Source organism: Bos javanicus, chromosome 1, assembly GCF_032452875.1.
Source record: "Bos javanicus breed banteng chromosome 1, ARS-OSU_banteng_1.0, whole genome shotgun sequence".
In the NCBI taxonomy this organism is placed as follows: domain Eukaryota; kingdom Metazoa; phylum Chordata; class Mammalia; order Artiodactyla; family Bovidae; genus Bos; species Bos javanicus.
In genome coordinates, this window is record NC_083868.1 from 149478157 (window position 1) to 149495847 (window position 17691).

Sequence of the window (17691 nt, forward strand, 5' to 3'; positions counted from 1 at the left end):
TGTGAAATTGGGTTGTTTACCCACTAAGTTTCTCTTGGGATGCAGGGTTTCTTTGTGTGCTTGTAATAACTGTGCATGGGCTTCACAGGAACTCCTGAAGGTGTCCTATATATTGAGGGAAGTTCATATCTGTTTTTAAGTATTTAGAGTTGATGACACGACACCACCCTTATGGCAGAAAGTGAAGAGGAACTAAAAAGCCTCTTGATGAAGGTGAAACTGGAGAGTGAAAAAGTTGGCTTAAAGCTCAACATTTGGAAAACGAAGATCATGGCATCCGGTCCCATCATTTCATGGGAAATAAATGGGGAAACAGTGAGTGGAAACAGTGTCAGACTTTATTTTTCTGGGCTCCAAAATCAGTGCAGATGGTGACTACAGCCATGAAATTAAAAGATGCTTACTTCTTGGAAGGAAAGTTATGACCAACCTAGATAGCATATTCAAAAGCAGAGACGTTACTTTGCCAACAAAGGTCCGTCTAGTCAAGGCTATGGTTTTTCCTGTGGTCATGTATGGATGTGAGAGTTGGATTGTGAAGAAGGCTGAGCGCTGAAGAATTGATGCTTTTGAAGTGTGGTGTTGGAGAAGACTCTTGAGAGTCCCATGGACTGCAAGGAGATCCAACCAGTCCATTCTGAAGGAGATCAGCCCTGGGATTTCTTTGGAAGGAATGATGCTAAAGTTGAAACTCCAGTACTTTGGCCACCTCATGTGAAGAGTTGACTCATTGGAAAAGACTCTGATGCTGGGAGGGATTGGGGGCAGGAGGAGAAGGGGACAGTGGAGGATGAGATGGCTGGATGGTATCACTGACTCAATGGACGTGAGTCTCGGTGAACTCCGGGAGTTGGTGTTGGACAGGGAGGCCTGGCGTGCTGCGATTCACGGGGTTGCAAAGAGTCGGACACGACTGAGCGACTGATCTGATCTGCCACTTTCCACCTCCCATTCCCCATTTCCCAAATGGGATAACCATGAACACTATCAGGCTGTTTACCTGCCTCCCACTTGGTGCAGTTGTTGGCATATTTTTTTATTCTTACCATGTGTTATTCCTACATATGTTACAGTCTTGTGATTTTAGCTTCAAGCACATTTTAAGCTGCAATTTATAGTTGTTGTTTTAAGCAATCAATGCTCTTTTAAGTACAAGAAAGAAAAAATATTCATTTTGAAAATTTACCTACTTATTTACCATTTCTGGCATTCTTCATTTCTTGTATAGATTTTTGTTTCAAGCCAGTATCATTTCCCCTCAGCCTGAAGAACACTCTTCAGTGGTTTTGTAGTTCAGGTGTGCTGGTAAAGCGTTCATTGCACCGTCGTGCTTGAAGTGGATTTTCACTGGGTGCAGAATTCCACATTGGTGGTGGTTGTCACTGAAGCACGCTAACTGTGGGGTTCCACTGTCTTCTGGCTTCCGTTGTTTCCAGTGAGATGTTAGTTGTAATTACTATTTTGTTCTTCTCTGTATATATTTTTTTCTCTGGCCACTTTTAAGATTTTTCTCTTTGTCTTTGGTTATAAACTGTTTGCCTGTGACATGTCTGAGTGTAATTATAATGTGAGAGATTTTTAGCCATGATTTCTTAACATGTTTTTCTACTATTTTCTCACTGTCTCCTGTGACTTTATTATTTTCTTTTTGTTCTTTTTTTTTTTTTGTAGTTTCAGTTTTTCTGCTGAGATACTCTGTTCACACATTAAAGAGCAAAGTTCATGAAAGTTTTGAACACATTTTATTCTAATTCTTTGTATAAAATACAAAGTTGTAAAGTTGTTGTCTACCAAGTGTAACATCTCATCCAACCTTGAGTTGGTCTTCTGTTGCCTCTTTTATCCCCTTGACTGTGGATCACTTTTTTTTTGTTTCTTGTTTACTAATTTTTGATTGAATACTCTTTTCTTTTTAAGAATGTTAATGTTAGTTCTGCAAGGCTGGTTGGTCACTTTGAATTTATGTTTGGGTTTGTATTTTATTGTGTGTTGTGTGCTCACTTGCTTAGTTGTGTCCAACTCTCTGTGACCCCATGGACTGTAGTCAGCCAGACTCCTCTGTTAATGGAATTCTCCAGGCAAGAATACTGGAGTGGTAAGAATATTGCTGTTTCCTGCTTCAGGGGATCTTGATCCAGGGATTGAACCCATGTCTCTTCTTGGCTCTTGTGATTGTAAAAACTGAGAAGTCCCCAACTCTGCAGTTGGCAAGTTGGAGACCCAGAGAGCCGATGGTGTCGTTCTAGTCCGAGTCTGAAGGCCTGAGAACAGTAAGAGCTGATGATTTCAGTTCTAGTCTGAAGGCCAGCAGGCTCAAGGTGTCAGAGCTGATGTTTCTGGTCGAGTCCAAAGGCAGGAAAAGCGTTGAAGTCTCAGCTCAGTGCAGTCGGACAGGCGCTCTCTCTTAGCTGTGGAGGAAATGGATGATAAATTTGAAACTCTAATCGTGTCATGACATCATTTGATTTTTACGATCTTACTTGTATGCAGGTATTTAAAATTACTTCTCGTTTTTTTCAGTAGGTGTAAAGGATGGCACTTCTGAATTGTATACAGAAGTACGTGTGGTGGTCCCTCTTTCGACTTCTGCCCGGCCACCTTCTCAGTCCCATTGTCCTGAAGATAGTCCTGCTGCTGAAGGCTTGTAGTTACCTTTCTGGACATTTTCCTATGTATTTTCATTTATATGAAAATAAAAATACGTATGCTAATGTTGTGCAGATACATATTTTCCCATATTTCTGTGTAGCAGTGGAGTTTGCTCAATTAAAATGGCAAATATTATTTTGCTTTTATCATTGATTTGATAATCTGATTTTTTTGGTGTTGGTTTTACTTCAGATCCTCTTAAGCAAGGCACATAACCTCTAGACCTGAGTTTCCACATCTACTAAAGGATTGATTTGAATTAATTGAAACTGAAGACCTCTCGCTCTCAGTCTGACACTAAATTCAGTGTTATTGTATAATTTGTCTGTATTAGCTACCACAAAGAATGTGTTACTCTTCATAATGTGAAAAAGTAGGAAGATCAAACATCAGTTATGACTTAAGGCAGCAAGAGGAAATTTTGGGGCAAGTTGTTACAATGTTCAATCCCCCCCGCCCCCCTGCCCCCCACTGCCCTCCAAGAGTGGTTGGAGAATGTTAGCTGCTAAAACTAGTAAGGGGATCTGTATGTCTTGTGGACTTTGACACTAGAAAGTTTGTGCTTCATTGATCCCACGGAGCTAGCCAATGACACCCTAAAGGGAATTTCACCCCAACTCCCTGAATTTTCATATCATAGCTGTACATTTGTTAGCACAAATGTCCCAGGGAAAAATTTATAGGAATCAGTTTATTTAGGTAAATCTTTGCTAGTGATTTATATAAAATATTTTATGTAAAATAGTTTCCCAAGCAGTTTTAACCTCTATCTTCTCTCCCCAAAGAGAAACAAAAGAATAAAAAAAGCAGATTTTGCTTAGTCATGGTATGTTTGTAAGTTCTCTTGTCTTACAATATCACATTAAAAAAATTTTTTTAGTTAGCTTCTTTTGTCATTTATTTGATAGTTAAAAAAATTGTATTTCTGATACGTATTTCATACATCACTGATTTTATTAAAACTTTTTTTTAGTTACTAAAAACCTCAAACATACATAAAAGTAGAGAATTTAATTAACACTCATGTCCTTGTCCTCTTGCGTCCAAAGTCATTATTTTGCCCACCTGGTTTACTAACATTTTCAGTATAAATAGCACCACATTTAAAAATATTGTCTTTAGAAAAGAGGTTTGGTGTTTAACAACAACAAAAAAAAGACCCAAGCAAGAAACAAAAACTATGCCCAAGCCTTTTCTGATTATAGCTATTTATAGAGAATTGATAATTCTATAAAATATTTTTTAGCTCATATATCATTATCTGTATCAGAAATTCTCAATTTTGTGTCTTTCACATTGAAATGAGTTAGCTAGGTCGTTTGTTCCATGATTAGATTGCAGATATGACTTCACTGTGCTTATCATCTTGTTTTAAATATTAAACTTTTTTTAACTCATTTGTGTCAACAGAGCAACCCTAAAGCAGGTTTTGTGGCAATGTTGTGGTTTGATGATGATGACTTTGTTTCTCTCTCTCTTCGTGTCCAGAGTCTGCTATACTTGAGGGAGCTGGCCTTCTGGAGCGGGAGGTGAACAGGGCTTTCCCCAGATTCTGGGGCTAGGTGCCGTTGCGCGTGTCATTGGTTAGCTCCAGTTGAAGGCAGAGTTAGGGCCCTCGTCCTGGTGTCAGTACTGCTGTGGTGGGCTTGAGGGGTGCTGGTCGGAGACTTTCTGGAGAAGAAGGCACTGGCGTTGGACTTGGGAAATGGTGTTGACAGGCAGGAAAGGGAGCAGTTTCAGCAGGAAAGTGATTCTTGGGGGATGAGCTTTGCCCGTTGTGGCTCTAGTCAACGTTCAAGGAAAGCACATATATGAAAGGAGATGGGACTGGAAAGGTGGGGGTCTTCACGACAGTGTAAAACATGCCAGTGTAACAATGGGAACACGCAGTGCACGGTCACCGTGCCGTGTTTTAAATGCTGTGTCATTGTGATGGCACTGTTCTGTGGGATCACCCACTTTGTAAATGAGGACACTCATCAGCTGGGCGTCTAGAACCTGACACGGGACCACCTGGGAAGCGGCGGAGCCAGGCGTTAGAGGGCGGGCTGGCTCGGAGCCTGAAGGCTCTGGGCCTTGAACACCAGGTTAGGCGACGCAGAGCCCTTCTGGGAGAGTCTTACTGTGGACAGTGGCCAGAGTTTTAAAAGTTGGAGGGTACGTGAGGTTGTTCATAGTTGTGGCCCATAGCTAAATGTCATGGAGACTTTTCTGTTAGGATGGAGGATGAATTTCTTGGACCATTTTTTTCCTGATTATAAAAAGAAGATGTATGTTTATTAAAGTTGTGATATGCTAAAAAGTGTAAGGAAGAAAATTAAAAATAATCTGTTATTAGCCAAAGACATTCATTATTAATTTTATGTATTTTCTTCCAGTGTTTCTTCTGTGCTTTTTTTTTTTCTTTTACTTTTCTGAGACTGTACTTTGATGAAGATTTTGAGTTCTTTCTGATAAAATATAATGCATGATTTTTTTCCCTCATGTCATATAATATTATAAGAACTTAAAGGATTTACATGATATTATGTGACTGTACATCTTTTCTGTTAGTGTTGAATATTTTTAGTATTTCTAATTTTTTGCTGATAATGTAGTTTTGTATATAAACTTTGTATTTTTCGTCATGAAATGTGTTTCTAAAAGTAGATGAACATTAAGCAAACTAGGACTACAAGCAGAATGTGATTCAGTGCTCCATGAAGAAAACTGTATGGGAACAGTACTCTTGTGAAAGCTTGTGTTCCCATATACTATGTATATAATTGATTTGCATGACTGTGAATGAGGTCCCCAAGGTTGAACATCAAGTCTAGTGAGGCCAGTGGAATTTGGAGTATAGGCTGGGAAATGTTGACATTAGCATATCAGTCACACATATTAGGATTGTGTCGATGTCCCATGTCAGTCATTTTTACTGAATTTCCATTGATCAAGAAAATTCTAGGTTGGGCCTTCCCTGGCGGAAGTGGTTAAGACTTCTTGCTTCCACTGCAGGAGGCATGGGTTCGGTCTCTAGTTGGGGACCTAGGATTCCACGTTCCCTACGGTGCAACCAAAAAAAAGGAGAAAATTCTAGGTTAAGATTTAGCTAAGGTTTAAATTCTAGGTATAAGATTTTGTGTCATTACAAAATAACACATTCATTTTAGAAACTTTAGAAAATAAGAATAACAGTTTCCTCCGGTTCTTCTTTCTGGAGATAACTAGTGTTTGCATTTTGTGTGTAACCTGTGAGTTCTTTTTTTTTCTGCACACAATTACTTTTCTCTCCTTTTTAAAAATATATTTACATACTGCTTTATAACCCACTTTTTCTATACAGGACAGTATTTTCCATGTTTATTTTATTAATCCAATATGCTCATTGAACATCTACTAGGATATAATAGAAATGTGAGACTGAGATTCACCAAGCAGTAGATAATATCATTTGAGTAAGACTATAACATAAATAACTAATAAAATATAGTGGTCCATAGGTAAACGGAGGTTCAGAGGAGAAATGGAGTGGCTTTAAGCTGGATGAGGAGAAATGAGTTGGTCTTGAGAGTGGCTAGGATTTAGGTAAAGATCAGGTAGAGAAGGGGTGACTTTAGTTAGGGCAAAGGATTGAGCATCGCTGCAGAAGGAGGGTGTTATTTTATGGAATGCCATGCTGAGCTCTGAGTTCAGGGCAATAAGATTTGACTAATGTTCCTAAGTCACAGATGGGTTAAATCCAGATTGAAAGTCTGTGCTTCAGCGACGTATGTGTACAGCAGCTAAATGTGTGATAAAATGGGACGAGGGGTAAGCTGTCTTTAAGTAAAATATAGTTCCCAAATCCAGCCGTGCTCAGGAGTAAATAACCTGGATGCTCTTGTATATTAAAAAAAAACAAAAACAACCAGGGACTTCCCTGGTGGTCCACTGGCTAAGACTTCAAGCCCCCAGTGCAGGGGGCTGGGCTTCAATCCCTGGGCATGGAATTAGATTCCACATGCCCCAACTAAGAGTTCGCAGGCTGCAACTAAAGATCCTGAGTGCTGTAACTAAGACCCGCTGCAGCCAAGCAAATAAATATTTAAAGAAACAAAAACTAAACAAAACCCAGACAGGTTCTCGAGCCCTTCTCCTTGCTTCCTGAAGCAGGATCTTTTGGAGTGGAGGCTGCAGTCTGGTTCTGCAGACTCCCCTAGTGTCTCTGGCATACCATCTGGCCCAGGAGATGCTGAGTTGAGGAGGCATCTCTAATCGCGTGAAATAAGGGCCTGGGCCGGGGATGATCCAGTAGGCACGGAGAAGAATGGAAAGGCGTGAGGCATTTTGAGAATGCATAGGATTGAGCGGGATCATTTAGAGTAGCTAAAGAATTCAGCAGTTTCTAGAATGGTTGTGGGTGGTGGGAGGAGATGGGAATGTGAGTTGTGTAAGGAAGGGGTTGCATGCCTTTAGGCGTAAAGAGTTGATGTGGTAACGTGGCCCTGTAGGCCACATCCTGCAGCTCTGGACTAGATACTGAGTGAGCGGGTAGGGCGGCTAGAGAAAAGTCTGGAGTTACTAGTTCCGGGCAAACCTTTGAGGTACTCCTTTTAGAGGGAAAGGTGTTGAGAAAAACCAGTGGAGGGGCCAGACAGTGGGACTGGAGACCGGCACCGAGTTTGGGGCCACAGGTGACAGAGGTCCCGTCGGAGGACAGTTGGTGCCCTGGACTGTAAGGCCGCGCGTTCTAAGACACGCTCAGGGGACAGCGTTTTCCTTTAAGTTCCCCAGAAGTCTAGCAGAAAATAAGTAAAACAAAACCCATTTTACTACTCTTAGTAGTAGGCTTGCTGGAAGAAAATGTAAACTGGTAATAACAGTGTGTGTTTTTTGATTATTTCTGGACCTTGTTATTTTTCTGTATTTTTGAAATTCAAGGATAATTAAAAGCGCAGAGGTTTATATAATTATATGTAATTATATTTATAAAAGTACATATAATGAACTAAGTATATATATGAATGCGCTTATGTAAACTATTTACATATAATGCATATTTTATAAGTAAAATTATATGTGTGTACACTCACATATGGCATATGGTCCCATCACTTCATGGGAAATAGATGGGGAAACAGTGTCAGACTTTTATTTTTTTGGAGCTCCAAAATCACTGCAGATGGTGATTGCAGCCATGAAATTAAAAGACGCTTACTCCTTGGAAGGAAAGTTATGATCAACCTAGATAGCATATTCAAAAGCAGAGACATTACTTTGCCAACAAAGGTCCGTTTAGTCCAGGCTATGGTTTTTCCAGTGGTCATGTATGGATGTGAGAGTTGGACTGTGAAGAAAGCTGAGTGCCAAAGAATTGATGCTTTTGAACTGTGGTGCTGAAGAAGACTCTTGAGAGTCCCTTGGACTGCAAGGAGATCCAACCAGTCCATTATGAAAGAGATCAGTCCTGGGTGTTCATTGGAAGGACTGATGTTGAAGCTGAAACTGCAATACTTTGGCCACCTCATGCGGAGAGTTGACTCATTGGAAAAGACCATGATGCTGGGAGGGATTGGGGACGGGAGGAGGAGGGGACGACAGAGGATGAGATGGCTGGATGGCCTTACCAACTCAATGGACATGAATCTTAGTGAACTGTGGGAGTTGGTGATGGACAGGGAGGCCTGGTGTGCTTCGTTTCATGGGGTCCCAAAGAGTCGGACACGACCGAGCGACTGAACTGACTGACTGAACTGACTGACTTGGAAGAGTCAGTCCTATCAGAAAGGAAAGAGCAAGCGTAGTGGTTCTTATTACATTTCTTAGAAGCTAGTTATGAGAAGGGATTGCAGGCTTTCAGGGATTGAGCATTATTTTTCCCAAGTGTCTTCTGTCTGATAGGTACGCTTTGTTTTGAAAATAAAATGCGTGCATGCCATCACGGCAGGTGTTGAGGTTAGGAAGGGAGAAGTAAGGAGGGACGACATGATGCACTGGACCTCAGCCTTGTTTGATTCTTGGTCACAGGCACCCCTTTTTAATTCCTCTTACTTCGTGTCTGACTCTTTGTGACCCCATGCACTGGTGCCCACCAGGCTCCTCTGTCCATGGGATTCTCCAGGCAAGAATACTGTAGTGGGTTGCCGTGCCCTCCTGCAGGGGATCTTCTCAACCCAGGGATCAAACCTGGGTCTCCCGTATTGCAGGTGGAGTCTTTACTGTCTGAGCCGCCAGGGAAGCCCAATTCATGTTAGGAGCAGGATTGATTTGAGTAATAAAGAATCTGAGTACATGATGTGTAGGTGATAGGAAGCAAGCATAGCAACAGAAGAGAGAGAATTTATTTTGTTTATATCACTTTGCTTTTAATTCCTTTTTGCAAAGGGTTCCTGTGCCCAATTGCAGCGTGTATGTGTGTATGTTTCGGGGAGGCGGGGGGCACTTGTTCACACAAGTAATTCTCAGATGCCATCAGGGTGTCTGAGAATTCAGCCCAGTTCTCACACTGTCTGCCTAGAGAGAAAATCAGGCCTCACAGGTAAAGAAAGGGCTCAGTCCTGTGAGACTGTCCACTTCTGACATCAAGACTGGCCATAGACGGGAGGTTTCTGGGACTAATTCCTTAGGTTTGATTCATTTGCTGGGATGGTTCACAGAGCTCACTGTTTTTGGGGGTAGTGGGGGCTGCACTGTGTGGCCGGTGGGATCTTCGTTTCCCAGCCAGGGATTGAACCTGGGCCCCGGCAGTGAAAGCACTAAGTTCTAACCATTAGACTGCCTGGGAATTTCCCAACACGAGAATTTGCATGGATTGGATGTGGGATACGCAGTAGGAAAGAGGTCCCAGGTTATTAGGGTTTTAGTTTGGGAGACTGGGGTGTGGTGAAACCCATTGACCAAAACTGAGAATACAGGAGGGAGAAGTGGATTTTCTTCCTGTCCTACCTGTTCTTTCCTCTTCCTTTTTGGTTGGGAGAGCAGAGTCGGGAGGTCATAAACTCAGTTTAACGTGGGGCCTGAGAGCGACAACTTTGGAGTCCGTTTGGTTGAATTTGAATCTCATCTCTAAAATAGTCCTGTGGGGCTCCGTGCGACCTCACTTGTCTGGGCCTTAGTCTCCTCACCTGTAAAACCGGGTAATAGTGCTACTTAACTTATGTAATTATTTATGAGAATTAAATGAATTAAAGGAAAGTGCTTATGTGTCCATTAAATACAAAATCTCACGTTCAGTAATAAGTGGGAAAGGAAAATAACTGGGATGTCAAGCTCAGTTCATAGGACTCTCAGAAAGGTGGGCCTGAAACTCTGAGGGAGAGGTGGGCTGGGGGCGAGTCGCACTGTAGAAGTCTGCTCAATTCCACATGTAACTAGAATAGTACTTAGTGTTGCCTTGCAGCCGGCTAGCTTAAATGAACCTTTGGAACTTCGGTCTGCTTATGATGGGATATTTCTTAGTATATATATAGTGATAGCCTGAAAAGTTCTGTGGTCTGAATATTCAAGTTTGAGGAACTTGGAATATAAGAGAAAACATGTAGGTATGTTGATAGACTTGAAGGTTGTATAAATCTGTGAAAATAATTGTTTTCACACTCACTAAAGGAGACAAAAGATGGCAAGCAAAATACAGTATCGGTGAAAGTGTCAGTTGCTCAGTCGTGTCTGACTCTCTGCGACCCCATGGACTGTAACCTCTGTCCATGGAATTCTCCAGGCAAGAAAACGAGTGGGTAGCCATTCCCTTCTCCCGGGGATCTTCCCAATCCAAGGATCAAAGCCGAGTCTCCCACATTGCAGTCAGATTCTTTACCATCTGAAGCACCAGGAAGGCCGCAGTGTCAGTGGTCATTTATATATTTTGAATTAGTGGCAGGGTACCAGTACTTTTTTTCGTCATAGCCGACTCCTGTGAGGCTTCCCTCGTAGCTCAGTCAGTAAAGAATCTGCCTGCAATGCCGGAGACCTGGGTTTAATTCCTGAGTTGGGAAGATCCCCTGGAGAAGGAAATGCAAACCATTCCAGTACTCTTGCCTGGAAAATCCCATGGACAGAGGAGCCTGGTGGGCTATAGTCCATGTGGTTGCAAGTGTCGCACACGACTTAGCGACTACACCACCACCACTACTCCTAGAAACTTCTCAGTCTCTGCTCTCCAGTCTTAAAAAAGATACTTGTCAATGCACTCTGCGTTGTTACAGATAATATGCCTATGAGTTATTTCCCTCCTGTTTTCCTGAGCTTATTGCTGTAGCCAAATATACAGTGCCTAATTTTGTCTCAGTTTAGCCCAGATGTAGTCCTAGCGAGCCCAGGTAACTTGGTGCTTGAGGTAGCAAAAATTGGGGCATTATTTATTTAATCCACTCAGGTCTTATTTCTTGAACCTTCTTTCTAATGCTTACTCAGAGTTGTGTTCTTTATTTTCAGTTTCATGAGAAATCACATTCTTCTCTGTCCTTAAACCCCATGTATCAGCTCCTCCCACTTCTAACATGCCAGTCATATGATCCAAGACCCAGGTTTATAGTTCTTCATGTTTTTTATCTTGCCTGAGGCTTTAGTGCAAAAATGACTTACCTACTCTTGGTTTTTACACTCTTCTCTGCTTGTCTTCAATTTTCTTTTTTTTTTTAAAGGAATATATAGCAAATCGTTACATGTTATAATCAGAATTTCTCTGCCAGGCTGACTTTTCAGGAAAGTTACTTTTTTATTCTCCTAAACTGAAATATTTTTTACAAAGTGATTTACTGCTTATGAATTTTATTCATGTTTGGCCTGGTTGAGGCAGAAGAGTAAATGGTGAGACTTAAAATCAGACTTAGTCCACCTGGATTCTTGCAGGTGTGTAATTTTCTTATGACCATTTCGGTGATCCCTAGTGAGAGGATCTTGCAGTGGCGGAAAGCAGTGGCGGAAAGAAGTGAACTTTGGTGTGGGACCAGAGTTCTCACGGTGTGACCTTAGGCCAGGCTGCTTGATCTGTCTGAGCCCTGGTGTCCCCGCTGGTGAAACAGGAGGGCCTGCTTGTTGGGTGTGTGTCAGCGTCTGTGAAGTGTGTCAGCTGAGTGGTTGGGGTATAGTGAAGGTCCTTTACTCTGCAGTTTTACTCATAATTTTGATTTAAACTCTTGTGCTTTTTGCATTTTCAGTTTGTTTGTTTTTTTAAGACTGTGGGTATTTCCTTGGATTCTAGAGGAAGTCATAAATATTCTTGGTTTTTAGGATTTCTCTTGAAATCCCCAGTTAGTGAAAAGACTCCCCCCCACCCCCCCAATATCTCATTTGATCATCTTTTTGGGAATTAGGGTGATAGGTTTTTTTAATTGCGTGTTAGGTATCAAAACATTCCCTGTATGACTCCTTTGGCTGTTTTAATTCTTGAAAGTCTGCTTCTGAAATAAAGACATTTTTTTCTATGACTTCCTTACTCTATTAGTGTAAATGAGCAGAAGTGTATAAGGAAAGCGGGTCACAGTGTATGATTTGAATATAACCGCATAGTAATTTGATCCATGGAATAAAATTTTAGGTCCCTCAACTTTGTTTTCATTTTGTAGCTTATTATTATTATATTTTTTTGTAGCTTATTCTTAATAGACATCTTCTGTACCATCTGAATTGTCCTTTTAAACCTCTTGCCTTTTGTTTTTTCCTGAGGGTTAAATTTTTAAAATTGTGAATATGAGAATATATAATACATAAAATTAAAAGATAATAAGCAACAGCTGTGTACTTCACCCAGCTTAAGAAATAAGATAGCTCCTACCAGTACTTTTGAAGCTTGTATCAGCTTGTATGTACTGATTTTTTTTTTGCCTGCTGTTTGCAATACTTCCCTACTATAGTTATTTTGAAACTAGGTAAAATTTTTAGTTTTTCAGTATAAAACATTGTGTCTTTAGAAAATACATCAATGACTGCCATTTAGTTCATTAAATAAAAGAAAGTGAAAAAGTTGCTCAGTGGTGTCCGACTCTTTGTGATCCCATATACTATACAGTCCATGGAATTCTCCAGGCCAGAATACTGGAGTGGGTAGCCTTTCCCCTCTCTAGGGGATTTTCCCTAACCAGGGATCGAACCCAGGTCTCCCACACTGCAGGCAGATTCTTTACCAGCTGACCCACAAGGAAAGCCCTTAGTTCATAAACTCTCGAGTTAATCTGGGTTTGCCATATCATGCTAATGCATTCATTTCAATCACAGTTTTGCCACTCTAGTTTTTTTTTTTTTTTTTTTTTTTAGATTTGTACTGATTTTATAAATCTCAGCACAAGAGTACTTTCAGTCAGGTGTCTTCATATCCTCCCCCCCTCCCTCTCCTCCCATCCCCTCTTGTCTCCCTGACCTCTCTTGAGAAAGAACAGACACCAAGAGACCACGTCTGTACTTTCCTGAGCATACCATGCACCAAAAACTCAAGTTTGTTGAAATGCTGTTAGTCCTCCCTGCACATGTGCTGTAGGTTGATTTTATGCAGTGATTTTCAGACAACTAGAAAAATGGTTTGTAAGTTTAGCTTCAAAAACCACTTAAGCTCAGTTCCTAGATTGTTCATAGACTATTATATTGCCTTTGGCAAAATGTGAGCTAAAACATACTGTAAAAGATTTTGAGGATTACGGGAGGTTTCTGTGGTAAGGATAGTACATGTTTTTCATTAGCATCTAATTTTGCTCCATAATTTGTGAATGGTTCCATTTGTAGGGGAAAAGATAAAAAATTCGTTGTAGGTTTTTTCCAGAAAAAAATTAAAATATGACTGAATTTGTAAGCTTCTTTAGAAAGAAAATTGTATCTGTAGTTTGCAAAGTCCATTTGGTGTTTGCTGTATCCTAGTTGGCACCCCACTCCAGCACTCTTGCCTGGAAAATCCCATGGACGGAGGAGCCTGGTGGGCTGCAGTCCATGGGGTCGCTGAGAGTCGGACACGACTGAGCGACTTCACTTTCCCTTTTCACTTCCATGCATTGGAGAAGGAAATGGCAACCCACTCCAGTGTTCTTGCCTGGAGAATCCCAGGGACAGGGGAGCCTGGTGGGCTGCTGTCTATGGGGTCGCACAGAGTCGGACATGACTGAAGCGACTTAGCAGCAGCAGCAGTATCCTAGTTACTGTCAAAACTCAAATCTGATACAGACCATTGTTTTTTTGAAAAGTGACAAGCCTGAAGGATATATTGGAATAATCAATAGAATCTTTATTCAGTAATCCAATGTCTAGACTTGAGAAGTTTATCATTACTCAGTATATGCGGAGGAGGAAATGGCACCCCACTCCAGTACTCTTGCCTGGAAAATCCCATGGACAGAAAAGCCTGGTAGGCTACAGTTTATGGGGTCGAAGAGTCGGACACGACTGAGCGACTTCACTTCACTTCACAGTATATGATGGTTTAGTTGCAGCATACCTCAGCAGCCAGTTTCCTAACTTGCTGAGATTCTTTATCCTTTGCTAAAGGCTGTTTTTCAAATGAGTAATAATTAAATGGTTGATTTTTTTCCCCCTAAGATGTCAGTTTTAGGGTGAGATCATTTTGATAATCCACAGGCAGATGCATTATCCATTATGCCATTGGCCCACTCATCTTTTCCTGTTGAAGCCGTTGAGGTTGGCAGGGTATTGTGACATTTTACAGGTGAAGAATATAATGTTGAGAGCCTGAAGGATTTGAAAATGTGTAGTTCATAGCTAGAGATTTTAAATTTCACATGTTCCTTTACTGTAGTTTATGCTGAAATTATAAAGACTTTTATTATTATTTTTTAAGACCATTTATGAGGGGAAAAATTAGAAAACTATATTTTTGAAGTAAAAACCTTTAATCTCGATTCATACATTATTTTGCAAGTAAAACTTTTGATGTGCTGCTTTTATGTTCATCTGTCTGTCTGTCCGTATCCCCCTCTCCTTCCCAGTTGGATACCAGTTGGTCTCATGCTTAGGGTTTTACTTGATACCATAGCAGCACCTAAACTGGAAAAGTGGTTTTTCAAGAACGGAATCTGGGATCGAGGAATGATTTCAGAGACAGGTGGTTCCTAATTTACAAGTAGTTCATACATGTAAACTGCTATCTCTGAGCTGCTCTTTCATGTTTTGAGCTTTTAAAGAACCCCAGGGGCTCAAAAGTAGGAGGAGAAATAAGTGAAAAGCAGAAATATTTGGGGGCAGTAAATACAGACTCAAACCCACTTGGCTAAAACTTTTCCTCACACTATCTCAGTCTTTTTTAATGTTATTTTGCAATACTACCAGAATTCTACCAGTTAGGGGTTTATTTGGTCTATTAGCACCCCACTCCAGTACTCTTGCCTGGAAAATCCCATGGATGGAGGAGCCTAGTAGGCTGCAGTCCATGGGGTCGCTAAGAGTCAGACACGACTGAGCGACTTCACTTTCCCTTTTCACTTTCATGCTTTGGAGAAGGAAATGGCAACCCACTCCAGTGTTCTTGCCTGGAGAATCCCAGGGACAGGGGAGCCTGGTGGGCTGCCGTCTATAGGGTCGCACAGAGTCGGACACGACTGAAGTGACTTAGCAGCAGCAGCTAGCATCCTTGTTGAAAACTGCAAATGTTAAAGTGAATTATTTCAGCCCAGTTGATTTCCTGTCACATACCTGAAGTGAACTCCATTGAGACAACAGGAACTTTGGGCTGGTAATTTAGGAACATATTGATACTCAGGGGAAAGGGTTATTACTCTTAGCAGGATGATTGGAGTGTCCTGATGTAAATTTAGGGAATTGAAAGCATCAAGAGTTGAGAGAGTGCTAACAAAGGAAAACAACCTACTTTAGAGTTTTTCCACATAAAGAGAGGATCTAGAATTGGTTAAGTTTCTGTGTTGCTCCTGCAGAGTCCCCAGTGCCCATGGCTGGTATAATATCTTTTGGTCTCAATAGATGGATGTCTTTTGGCTAGCCTGGGAACTTGGCCAACGTAAGCAACATTGTTTCATTTGGAATAATACTGAATTCCACAGTATCAATTTGAAAACTAGATTTTTAGACCAAACTCCTTTGTTGATTTCAGCCTGTGCTTGTCTTTGTCTTATCTGTTATTGTGTGCTCTTAGTTGACAACAGAGAGAGGGTGCTCTTGCTTTCCCCTTAAGTCGTGGAATTTGCTGGCCAATCATGAAATAGCAGCGGAAGTAATGAGTAGGAATTTAAAGTCAAAGAATTATAATAAGTAGGGGAAGCCACCGGGAGAGCAAAAGAGAGTTTGTGGGCTTGGAGGAGCAGTTGTGAGCAGTGTCTCAATTTACCTGTAACGCTGGAAGATTGACATCTGATTGTTCCTATAAAGCAACTTTCTTTACCTTTGATAGTAAGCCGTGGTGAAAAGTGAATTCACATTCGTACTGATTTGTGAATTGATGTAGATTATAAAATGTAGATATTTTTCTTCTGCTAAATTACATAGACTAGTGGAGTATTGACAGTTTATTTCATACCTAGAAATGTGTGACTTTTTTTGTTGGTAGTAGTCAGGTTTTAAAACTTTTTCTCCCTGGCAGTTACTTTATATTTTATATATAATTGGTTTTCATTAATGAAAATTATTTTCAAGTAAGCTTAAATAAATGTTAGCAAATGAATTTACAATCATTTTATCTCTGTTTTGGGGGTTGTGTTTACATTAGATGTTCCTCAATTAGGGGTAATTGTCTTGCATCCTTATCTCTTATCATAATCTGTTTTTCTTCACACAGTGTTGTAGTTTTGCTGCTGGACTCTTCCCTCCCTCCCCCCACCCCATCAGGATGATATGAGACTTGAAAGAAGACGATGCATACAGGTGACTCAAGTTTTGAAATACAGTAAAACTATGGCTGTCTGAGAGAATGTGGGAACTGGTGGTATATTTTGAATGGGGGGGAGCTTTCTGATAAACAGCATTGGGGGAGAATAATTTAGATCACTGAATGCAAAGATATAGTTGGGGTATTATTAGACTTGACTTTGGGCATCAGTTTGATAATCAGTAACTGAGAGTGGTATTAATACAAATACAGCATTGTAATTGCTAGTTCTTGACCTTTTCAAAAGGGGATGATTGGCTAAAGTACTTTGGTGAGATTTGAAGTGTTTCTGTTAAAGATAAATAAAATATTCACCTTTATGGGTGAATGTATGTTCCCCCAGATCGCTTTAGAGCAGAGCCGTAAAGGCTTATGGAGAACATGTTAGCGGTGTGTCTTAAATAAGACTCCAACCGTTATATTGAGGATGTTACACCCATATGTATGACTCCTTGAAACTGTGGTCTGGGGTTTTATGTTTTCTTTCCTGCCTCTCTCCATCCCTTCCTTCATTCCTCTCTTTCTCCTTCCTTTCTTCCTTGTCTTTTTATAGTTTGTATTTATATAGGAGAAGCAGTATAGAAGGCAGTTTTGAAAGAGTAGTTTTGATTGGTTTGTAATTAATTGAGGTGATCTTGCACATGGAAAAATGAAGGCTGTTGTATCTGTGGCTATGTTCAAACTCTTGAAAATGTAGTGTAGCTAATGGATAAGGTGTTATTAATGTTTAAATTTGAATGGTTTTAAGTCAGGCTGATTAGGAGACATTTTGTTGAACCAAGCGGCTTGTATTTGTAGACCTGGACACAGATATTCTTGCTTGATTCATAAACTGAAAATGTGGTCTTTAACTGGAAAAGAAGTAACTACATAAATCTTGGATAGATACTTAATTACATTATTGGTGAAGGTGTTAAAATTTTTGTGATTGGTTTTTGGTTTTGGTGATCTTTGTTTTTCAAACAGAAAAAAATTACCTTTTTTTGACTTCAGAATGGAATTAAAAAAAAAAGTCTCAGGTGTACCATTTTGTATGAAGAAATGTGCTTGAATATATATTAATTATAGATCAAATCATATTTTACATTCGTGAGGAACTCAGAGTCCGATGGTAATTCTTTTTTGAGTAAAAGGCGATTGAGTGATTATTGCTGTAACCTGTGTCTCAAGGGTGCACGAGTGTGTTTGCCTGTACATACTAGAGGTAAACCATGGACACGTGCCGGCCGAGTGGCTGATGGAATCATCGTGATGCTGAGGCCGAGTAT

General features: G+C 40.6%; 1 protein-coding gene across 4 annotated transcripts in view; it reads left to right on the top strand.

The window, feature by feature from the left end:
* Positions 1–17691, top strand: part of DYRK1A (dual specificity tyrosine phosphorylation regulated kinase 1A) — a 144581-nt gene that overhangs the window by 33165 nt on the left and 93725 nt on the right. For 2 of the 4 annotated variants that reach the window (XM_061424800.1, XM_061424801.1), the window contains exon 2: positions 16334–16419. The exons of the other annotated variants lie outside the window; for them this stretch is intronic. In XM_061424800.1, the coding sequence (XP_061280784.1) occupies positions 16410–16419 (10 nt within the window). In that variant the 5' untranslated portion in view covers positions 16334–16409. The remainder of the gene's footprint in view (positions 1–16333; positions 16420–17691) is intronic. 4 annotated transcript variants of the gene reach the window in all.